Genomic DNA, 10,806 nt, shown 5'->3' with positions numbered 1-10,806 from the left:
ATTTCATAAATGCAATATTGCAAAAGCAGGAGAACTCAGAGAAGCCTTCATAGCGTTGAAATTAAAAACAATGCTTAATCATCCTCTTGGTACCTGTTGCTAAGCGCTAATTACTAAAAGCTGAAAAAGCTGTATTGGCAGCTGGCAGCTAGCTGCTTGGGAGAAGAATATGGTAATGGAGAGCACTTTTACACTTCATTTTTCATCTCGTAACCAGGATAACACGGGACAGGGCTCTCTGTTTTGGTAACTATTCTGGTATCAAGGTAAAAAACCCTGGAGAAATATTTTCAGAGCAACAAGGGAGTTGGTTTTACTCATGCCACAGGGTTAGAGACAGCCAGGATTCTCAGAATTTTCAGAACTGTGATTGCTTCTTCACACATTGGTATCAAGAACTGAAACTATGAGCACAGAGCCTGAGTCATAGTAAATAGCACAATAAAAATTTGGTGAATGAATCAAGTGATACCTGGGTTTCAGTATGAACAGGCTGGACCTAAGTTTCTGTAAGTAAAAACCTTCCTGGGACATTCTGGGGAGGCAACATTCTCACAGCAGGCCTGACTTGTCGGGACCAGCCCTCAGTGACCTGCATGTCCCGGGAGCCCAAAGGAACAACTGAGTTATTACTACTTCATCCCAGTCCAATGCATATGCCCATCCAGCGTCAAAATTTGCAACCAGAATCTCAGATTCAATACCACATGTAATCAAAATAAAATGAATTATGTGTAAGCCTCCTTCAATTACATTCAATACATAACAAGACTAAGAAATCTAGGGTGGAAAGTGACCAGTGTGAGAACTTTTTTGCTTTCTTTCATTCTCCTGTTCTCTTCCCCCTTCCCTCACCCTTTCCTCCTAAACCAGTCTTGTGCCCTTCCCCCAGCTTTCTTTTCTTCCTTCCTCATTACCAAAGTAGTTCTAAATATCTGTGGCTTCAGAGGGTGGGGCAAATAAAGCTGTTTTAGTTTCCAGAAATAGAAGCAGTTCTAAGAAAAAAAAACAACTGTTTCTGGCCACACTAACAGCGATTTAGAGGCTCTCTCTTGAACTCATGGATATCTAGAACATTCTACGGGGTATGAATTCAATAGCTACACAGTAAAGCTGGGGATTTTCATTTCTTGGGCATAAATTTGTTGATGGTGATGATGATGATGATGATGATGATATGACAATAAAACATTAGCCACACAAATAAGAGACATTTTGTGTGTGTATTTAAATAAAACAAGGGGTAGATGCTTTTTAAAAGCAGATGGGCATATCACATACCTATTTGTCCCAGTTCTTAGTTTAAGGCAGCCTGGTATCATGGAAAGACCACAAAACCCGGAGCGACGTGCACTAGGTCCAAGCTTCATAATGTTAAGGAAGTTACTTCACCATTTCGAGTCCCTATTTTTTTTATCCTAAATACTGAGTCCAGGAATCCTTGTCCTACCTTTCTCTGGCATTACTGTGAGTGAAAAATGAAATACAGTTTGTAAAAGTGCTCTGAAAACCATAAAGCCCCATACAAATGCAAATTACCACTATCAAATGATCTTTGACATCTTTGACATCCCTTTCAGGGAAAACCTGCACATTGTAACTTCATTTTCTCTCTCTTTTTAAGGGGGGAACTTACATTATCAACTAGCATTATTGGGTTGGGTACTTGGCAGCATAATCCTCACTGATTTTCTCGTGGAAGAGACCAGTTAGAAGTTTTCCTTGTTGAAAATGAAATGCACTCCCCGAGGGCCAGACTCAGAGTTGGAGATGCACTGTTTATTGAGGGTTTCCGCCAAGGCTTCAGGTCCGCAGAGGAAAACTCCTATTCTGGTACTTTGGGGAAAGAAAGGAAAAATAAACCGTTTTAGGTTTTTGGATGAGATAGACTACAAAGCACGTGGGGGAATCTCTTATTTCCCTCTGCCCCTGTGTCTTTTCCACTAATGGCAGAGTTCAGATTACCCTGCAGGAGACAGGGTACCCTGTTTGTGGCGACAGCTTCAAAAGGCAGTTGACCACCCTGGGAAATGACATTCAAGCAGAGTTTACAGCGACCTCTACCACAGAGAAAATGGTGGTGAATTCGTGAGTCTGTGGGCTACTTCACTTCAGGGCTCTATGTCCCCAAACCGTCTCCAGCATCTTGAAATCAGGAACAAATCTGCTTTAGGTTCACCAACTCGGCCAACAGCTTGGTGGGGATTCATCTCTCTGTGTTTTAGATTGTAAAGTCTCGTTCCTCAAGGTGTGGTTCCAGACCAGTAGCCTCCTAGTCCGCTTTTTAAGAATGTAGGTTCTCGACTCCCACCCCAGACTTACTAAATCAGCATCTGCATTGTGAAAAGATCCCCAAGTGATTTATATGCTCATTAAAGCGTACAAAGCAATGGCCTGAAGGGTGTGTTCGTGGTGATTCTTGAGTTTATTGTGAGTTCTAGTAAGATAGAGGATCCCCTCAAAGTTTCAGAACAGCTAAAGCTTTAATGAAGGCAGAAAGGACCTTAGGATGTCTATCAACTTATGATTTTAGACCCCAAAACTAAAACTGAAAGTGGGGATGGTGTCTCCTTAATAATAAAAGTATGAATCGTATTAAATTAGAAGAAGTAGATACACTGGTGAAATTTAGGAGCTGAAAGAAAAGAACCAAGTTACGACCCTTCTTAGGAGGAAAAGGGTTCAGAAACGTGGAGGTGGGGGGCACAAGCATCTTTGTTTATAATAATTCTCCAGGTAATTTTCGTGTGATTTAAACACTCTCTTGTAAAGTCGTACATATCTAGAAAATTTTATTGGGTGTGAAGATAGTAACCTAGGTGTTTTGGTTTTCAGAGCACACAAATCGAGCCGTGTTTGAGAGTTGCTGCTTTAGGCAGGCCATGGGCCTCAAGAACACTGTGGTGGGGGACTCCTTACTTTGGGTGTTGACTCGCAATTGTCTTGAATTCATTATCCCAGTTGGGCCGTCCATACAAGGTCTTTTGTTTCAGGCCTGTGATCACGTCTTTCTCCTCATCGTGATGCACAGCAAAGTGATTGGCCTGTAGGAAAGGACATGAATTCACAAAGCAGAGACATGCTATAAAAAAACCCACAGATATCTTTACATATCTCACAAACGAAGTTTCACTATCCGTTTTAACTATATATATATGTATATATATATATATAGTTGAATATATATATATAGTTGAATATATATATAGTTGAATATATATATAGTTGAATATATATATATATATATATATAGTTGAAGGCTAGAAGGTAAACAAAAGTGAAAAAACTGGGTCTCTTCAGGTAATTTACAATCTAGAAGGGCAGACCTTTAGGAGAATTGCTAAGAACTAAAACAGATTAAAATGCACTGATATTTTGGTAACACAATGAGACAACAAATCAAGTCTAAAGTTAGTCTCTCTGTGTGTGTGTGTGTGTGTGTGTGTGTGTACACACACAGTCACATGTTGTTTTCTGCCACCCTTCTAGGGAGCCTCAGTTTGAACAACAAATATTTTTCATAAAAGTGGTTAATTAAATGTATTTAAAACTTAAATCAGATTTTAAATTCACTGTACAGGGGATGGATGATGGGCTAAGAAGGGTGGCCAGTCTGGTTTCATAACCCTGTAGAGACCAGTTTTGTAAAGCAAAATAATTGTTTTTCAATGCAAATACATTTCCCATTTAAAAAATGGTGCGTGAGTTTTTAAATAATAAAACTGCCAAGTGATTTATATATTATATATTTTCCCCTGGTCTCATTTTGATCAAATATTTGTTGTTGTTTTGCTTTTTAAATTACAGAAGTGGCATTGCGAAATCCCATTTTTCTAGAGCAGCACTTTTCATGGTCATGTGTCCCTGGATCTACACTTGCAACCAGACTCATCTAAGACCCAGAGAGTCTATGATAAACAATACACCAAAACCCAAATGAGAAACCAGTTTTCACAAACACCAGGCGCCAATGTGTGGCTATGGCCAGTAGAGACACTGGCCAGTGATAGGCAGACACTCTTGCCTTAGCTCCTCACACAGGGGGATAGCTTCTGTTGCTTCCAGGCCAAGTAATTAATGTTTGCTTATTTAGAAAGATGTTACCCCCTAGGAATCATTAACTTGTTTCAGAATTTCTCAATGTCAACACTTTTGACATTTGAAGCCAGATAGTTCTTTGTTGCAGGGGCTGTCTTATAAATTGTAGAATGCTTTCATTGCAAACATGAAATTTTGCAATGTGCCTGGAGGGAGGGGTACATGTTTGTGTGTGTGTGTGTGTGTGTGTGTGTGTGTATAATGTGTTATGTCTCATGCATTACATAGTATACTATACCCACATATATATATATATATATATATATACACACATACATATATGCTACATACATACATACATACATACATACATATATACATATATACACAATATATATCATCTTCATTAACTATATTTCAATATATTATCAAATATAAATGATAATCATGAACTCCTGGGAGTTGTTAAGAGTGCAGGCTCTGGAACATTCTGCCTCTGCCTCTTACTAGTTCAGTACCTTTGGACAAAGGACCTAACCTGTTCTGGGCTTTGGTTTTCTCACCTATAAAGTATGAATAATAACAGTAGCTGTTTCATAGGGCTGTTGTTAGGATTGAATTAGACAATCTATTTAAACACTAATAAAAGTACCTAGCACATAGTATAGGCTTAATAACTATGAGCAGTTATTATTACTACTTATTAAATGTATTGCGTATATTGAAAAACACACATAAACATAAAATTAGAGGAATACGTGTGTGTGTATACTGATATAAAGGTAGAGATATATATAGAGAGAGATATAAAGAGAGGTGGATCATCTTGTCCACCTGGTTTGAGTCCCCTGGTAGGAATGTGGCTTTAATGCAGTCAAAGTCATGGCACCTATTCCCTTGTAGGTTCCTTAGCTTTGATCTGTTCCTCAGATACTAACTTTGAATCTAGGCTCGTTAGTCTGAACACGTGGGGATATTGAGTGAGGGTGGACAGGCTGGATCACTGAAATCCATCAACAGTTCTTGGTAAAAACGGTACACAAAATACTCCCATAACCAAAGGGAAGTCAGTCAGCCCTGGACACGGGGGGAAGGACCTGAGATCTGGGACGTCGCCCTCACCTGAGACTCATCCCAGCCGGTGAGGTAGATGTTATAGCTGAGGAAGCCGGCGTTATTCCTCTCCAGCATCTGGGTCTCCAGCAGCTGCAGCAAGTCGGCAAACCACTCAAAGGCGTGCGTGTCCCGGCAGAGCCAGTAGAAGTATATCTGCAAGAGCCACAGATCATGAAGCAATCTAGATTTATATAGGCCTTATCACAACTGATATATGGATTTCTGCTCTTCCCCCCACTCGACTTTTTCCTGCTGCTCAGAACGCCTGGAAACATAGCTTTTCAGAAAGCGCTGGGCGTTTCATAAGCTAGCTCACGTGAACCTGTGCTGGCCTTCACACTGGCGGGGCAGTAAATCAATAGCTTGGTCTCAGAAGTACATGACTTAGGAAAAAACATTAGCTCCCCACTTTCCCTCTAGGTCTGCCCTTACCCACCCCAGATCCCTGGCTTCCTTTGTGCACAATAGGATCAGGCATTCCTGAGTTCCTCCTCCATACAGTAAAGAGAGAAAGGGGAGAATGAAAAGTCCAGGTACACTCCATGTCCCTATTAGAGGTTACCTCTATAGTTATTAGAATGACTCACGTTTCATTCAAGGTGTCCTTTACCAGGCAAGGAAACCAAATTTACATGTGACCAAAAAAATGCCCTGGGAATTTATTCTGAGGAGCTGCCCAGAAGAAAGTAAACGTTTCATGAAAGGACATGTCTCCTGCCCTCCCCTTGCAAACTAAAAAGTACTGGGGGACTGGAAATGGAATCAATCTCAATGTCTAACACAGGATGATAGAAAAGTTTTTCTATATCCTCTCAATGGAACACGGAGGAATCATTAAAAAGGATCATTATAAAGCCTGTGACAACACTGAAAAACACCATAATATGTTTCTGCTAAAGCAGGACATGAAGGTATATGTACAACTTTCCAGGAGTATGTAAACTTGTGGGGAAATATTGGAAGAGAATACACAAAAACAATAGCTACTGGACTGGGGTTGTGAACACTTTCTGTCGCATCTTCGTTTCTTGTGAATTTCTACTAACGCTGTACGAGCATAGTACATTGCTTTCGATAATAGACCTGCTTCTATGAAAGCACATTTAACTTCTCAAATCGCCCTTTTATGAGAAGTCGGTCTCGCTGCAACCACGCAGAACTTGTCTTCACTTCCTTTGGTCTCTGCCAGCCTCTGCCCTGAAGTCTCTCTCAGGCTTCACTAGGCAGAACCTAACGACCTTATCCGAGCCCTGTGAAAAATGACAGAACTTACTTTTTTGAGCCTCAGATTGGTGGCATTATTGCAATATTTGTACCAGACGGACTTGAGAATGGATGCGAAGGGTGTGACCCCGATCCCTGCTCCCACCAACATCACCACCTCATAACTGAACACGTCTTCACTGGCGGTGCCAAAGGGCCCATCAACAGCTATCCTGAAAGGAGGCATGTGAGGAGATGGTTACGGGGCTGTCTTGCACCTCAGAGCAGGATGGGGCACAGGTTTTCACTGGGGGTGTGTGCAATATGTCACATCGAACCGGGACGACGTATCTATGGGGCACTTTCTTTTCTGAAATAGCTTTCAAGTAATGAACCTGATGTCAACAGTGTGGTTGGAAGTAATAAAAGGAAGTTTTAGCTAACTGAAAACATTTGATAACTCTCAAGGGTGTTTTTCATCTCTCCACACCCTTCACCTACCACACACACACACACACACACACACACACACACACACACGGGCGCGCGCGCGCGCACGCACGAGATTCCTGTTTACATCACACCCTGAGGTAAACTGAGAATTTTCTGTCATAACATCTTATAAATTTAATATCTTCAATTTGCACTTGTGTATTCATCGAGTGAATCAACAAGCTTTTCTCTAGCATCTACTAAGTGCCCAGCACCGTCTCAGGCATGTGGGAAGGAGGGGACAAAGTGAATAATATGTGGCATTTACCCTCAAATAACATATATCAATTAAATTTTAAGAACATCTTTGATACACTATAACTTTGTTAGAAAAGTTAATATAACTTGGCCTTGACCCTTACCCATTTAAAGGAATTTGGGAATATTTGTTATTAATGTTTGATTCAAATATTTTATGTTTCACACAAGACTTATATGCATAAACACACCACACACATACAATGGGGAACACAGAGATAGCTGCCTATATTTGTAGAACTTGTGTGTTCTACAGATAGTAGAGTGAGTGAGAGACGGGAAAAGAGGAGCTATTTAGTGACATTTTCCCTGAACTCATACACTTTCGTACATACACACTTTGTACTTACTTAGGTAGTTTCCAAGCATCTTGAAACTCTTGTTTATCACAGCCACAAGCATTGAAAAGTCCTTCTGTCCAGTCCCCAACGATACGAATATGGATGCTAAAGAAGTCTTCCTCAGGGGCGGAGGTCAGCGTGAAAGGGTGCCACTCCAGCCTGGACACCTTGGGGCACTTGACGAAAATGTATTGTCCCACCTCCATCTTGAATCCCTTCTTCTTCATCTGTAGCTCGATGGTTTTGAAAGGGTGAGTGACCACCTACGGAACAAAACAAGTTGAGCCCCTCTCCTCAACTTGGGACAACTCCCAAGAGTCATCCCAACCCTGGCATTCCCTGTAGCATCAGCTGAGGCTGCAGTTGCAACCTCATTGAGGGTCAGCTATTTCTTCCCCCGTCCTGACTTTCTTCTTTTGCAGGTTCCTTTCCTGAGACTATGCCTCAACAAACCTTCTGTATGCAGTTCGCTGTTTCAGACTCTTTGCCAGGGAATCTAACTTAAGACACCAGCCTATTGTGATATTTTTTTTCTCCAAGAAGTCAAGGCAGGTAACTACAGACAGGAAGAAGAGATGTCTTCCTGCTCAGTCTTCCTGCCTCCCCAGGGGATGATTGAGAGCCTTGGCAGCTGGATAGAAGAAGGAGGCCCCATCGGCTAGTAGTATAGTAACATCCCCCAAACCAAGCCTAAGGTACTAGTCTATCTTTGTCCTGAGCCACACCTTGAATCTGCCTGATTCCACGCATTGTTTCTACATTTCTACCTACCTGGGAAGTATACCATCCATCTCTCCCAAAGCCAGGCCCCAACCACCCATTGCCATCCTCATTCTCTATGTATAAAAGTGTTCATGACAGCTTTGTTTATAAGAGCAACACATTGGAAACAGTCCAGACATCCATCAACTGGTGAGTTGGTAAATAATTTTAAAAAACACAATCAAAAGCTGTGATTACAATACAGAAAGTAATATATTTGTGGGACAATTCTTGAGATACTTAGGACTTTCTATGTACAACTAAAAAACAAGGGACATCAAGGAAAAGAAAAATCAATAGAAACAAAACAGCAGCTTCCCAAATGTTGACTGATAATGCGAAACTTTCCTTTCCATGAGCGAGGAAGAGTAAAGTGGGAAATCCTTTTGATACACATTGCGAAACATTTCCAAAACTTGTGATTTAAATAGATGTTAAATGATAAGCTGTAACTGACTTCCTTTCTTCACTGAAACAAAGAGCCACAATGCTTCATTTTGAAAACAGAAAATAAAAATTTATGAAAATTATTTTGAAAATGATGTTCACCATGTTGCAATTTTGTATGGTGAAAGCATTTTTTTACCCTGTTGCAATTTCGATACCACAGGCGACATTGGGATGAAACTAAATAAACTGTACCAGTAGACAGAATTGACACTGGAATACTTTTGGATGACATCTTGTTTCTTTTCTTTTCTTTTTTGAGAAGAAAATGAATATCTATGTTTATAAGAAGAAAGTGAATGTTTTCTCCACAGGGAAACAAGTTTGTCTTTGAAATATGTTTAAGGGAAATCCTTGTCTGCTTAGTCAGGTCGGGCCTAATAAGGAAAATTTTGTGGCAGCTCTTTTTGCTCATCTTTGTCGCTTCCTATATTTCACGATTTCTAAGGCCAGCTGGACTGACTTTACTCTGGCCTTCCATAGATGCCAAGAAAGAAAAGCTTGGGTGGAGGATGGAACATTTGTTGAACTGTATTGAGTCGAATTAAATTTTATTTGATAAAACTAGCTTTGTCTGTTCTTTCCTGAAGCTATAAGTAGGAATTTCTATTTCTATTTAATTAGTTGTATATTTACATAGTTAGTAACGAGAAGCAGCATAGAAGCATGGGGAAAAAAGGCCACCTTGTACCTGGTGTTGATGAACTCAATTCTAGATGCAGTTTAGTTACTAACCTCCTTGAGACTTTGGATTCTTCGACTCTGATATTCTATGATTACATACACAGCACAGAAAAGGGGATAAAGGGAGACTTGGAATGCTATCTCAACCTCAGTCAGACCTGCCCTTGGCTCCCTGGTTCTTTTAACATCTGAGTATTTTAAGGCTCAGTGTGTGCCCTCTTGAACTCATGTGTTTTGCCTCTTCACTCTTAATCTGCTCACATCATCACTGTATGCTTCTCCCCTCTACACACACACACACACACACACACACACACACACAATGAAAGAGAGAGAGAGAGAAAGAGAGTGAGAGAGAGAGATTCATGCACACAAAACAGTCGGCTTTATTTTTCAACAGAAAATGTTAACTTGTAGCTCCCCGAGTTAAAAGGTCCAACCACTTGATTATCAAGCTAAGTACACTGACTGAAATTAACTATAGGTCTTCTCTCTACCCTACATTTAATTGAAAGAAACCGGGTGAAAGACAGCTCTGACCAATGATATAGAGAACTTGGGTAAACTTGTTCATGATATAGTTAGATGCTATTAGTAATTCGTAAACCAGACAATACCTTGGTGATGACCACTTTCTGTTGAGATCGCCAAAACCGTACCAACCTCTCACAGAGATACAGAAACATGGGACCAACAATCCATTTCCAAGTCTGTAATTGGAGCAAAAAATGAAAACAGGATGTGTTAAGGGGTAGTAGGTAATACAAGATTCATGAGGACAAAACATTGTAGAAGTCAAGTTAATCTTTGTAGGCTTGTTTAAATATTTGATATTAGATTAGTAAATTTGTTATACAACAGAACACATCATAAATATCTAAAATCAAAGCAAATTTTTGAGTCAATAAAAATGAGCATTCTCCTTGGCCACATTGGGGAACTTCATCTACAGTATGAAACTCTCCCAAGAGGAACTGTCCAAAAGAATGGGATTTCCTCCTCGTGTTGCAACAGCAGTTGCAATAACCTTACAGCAGAGCAAGGTTGGTTTCAGAATTAATGTTTCTCTTAAGGATACCATTTCAACAACACCATATTTTTCAATGCAACATTGAAGTTGCTTTCTCTCAGCCATGCAGTCAAAGCTTAATCTTTTGCAAGATAAGAAATTTTATGCAAGAATGCAGCTGTTTCTCCAATATCCTGGTAAGTTCTCAGAGCTATGCAATGTACCTGCTGAATAGGGATAAGCCCAAAGACTTTTAGATTTCTTTAGATCCCCTTCTGGTCAGAAAGTCCAGTGTTTCATAACACTGGAGTTACCCTGTACTATTATTGGCTATAATAAAAACCTTTAGGACACACAGATCCATCCTGGGGCGCAGTCAGTTAGGTTCCTAGTTTAATATCTGAAATAGCCAAGAGCTTTAGAAGGCAACATTACTTAAAAAGATGGCATTCCAGA

The 10,806-nt window shown here is 40.3% G+C and overlaps 1 protein-coding gene across 1 annotated transcript in view; it reads right to left on the bottom strand.

Annotated features, from left to right (window-relative positions):
- Positions 1–1,311: 1,311 nt before the first annotated feature.
- Positions 1,312–10,806, bottom strand: part of LOC106982016 (cytochrome b-245 heavy chain) — a 31,889-nt gene continuing 22,394 nt past the window's right edge. Inside the window, exons 8-13 of the mRNA XM_027054175.2 lie at positions 9,959–10,051; positions 7,458–7,711; positions 6,428–6,590; positions 5,161–5,307; positions 2,920–3,044; positions 1,312–1,836 (exon numbers count right to left, since the gene is read on the bottom strand). Coding sequence (XP_026909976.1) covers positions 1,710–1,836; positions 2,920–3,044; positions 5,161–5,307; positions 6,428–6,590; positions 7,458–7,711; positions 9,959–10,051 — 909 coding nt within the window. The 3' untranslated portion in view covers positions 1,312–1,709. The remainder of the gene's footprint in view (positions 1,837–2,919; positions 3,045–5,160; positions 5,308–6,427; positions 6,591–7,457; positions 7,712–9,958; positions 10,052–10,806) is intronic.

Source organism: Acinonyx jubatus, chromosome X, assembly GCF_027475565.1.
Source record: "Acinonyx jubatus isolate Ajub_Pintada_27869175 chromosome X, VMU_Ajub_asm_v1.0, whole genome shotgun sequence".
Classification (NCBI taxonomy): Eukaryota; Metazoa; Chordata; class Mammalia; order Carnivora; family Felidae; genus Acinonyx; species Acinonyx jubatus.
The sequence above is the reverse complement of the archived record's forward strand: the minus strand, read 5'-3'. Positions and strand labels throughout refer to the sequence as shown.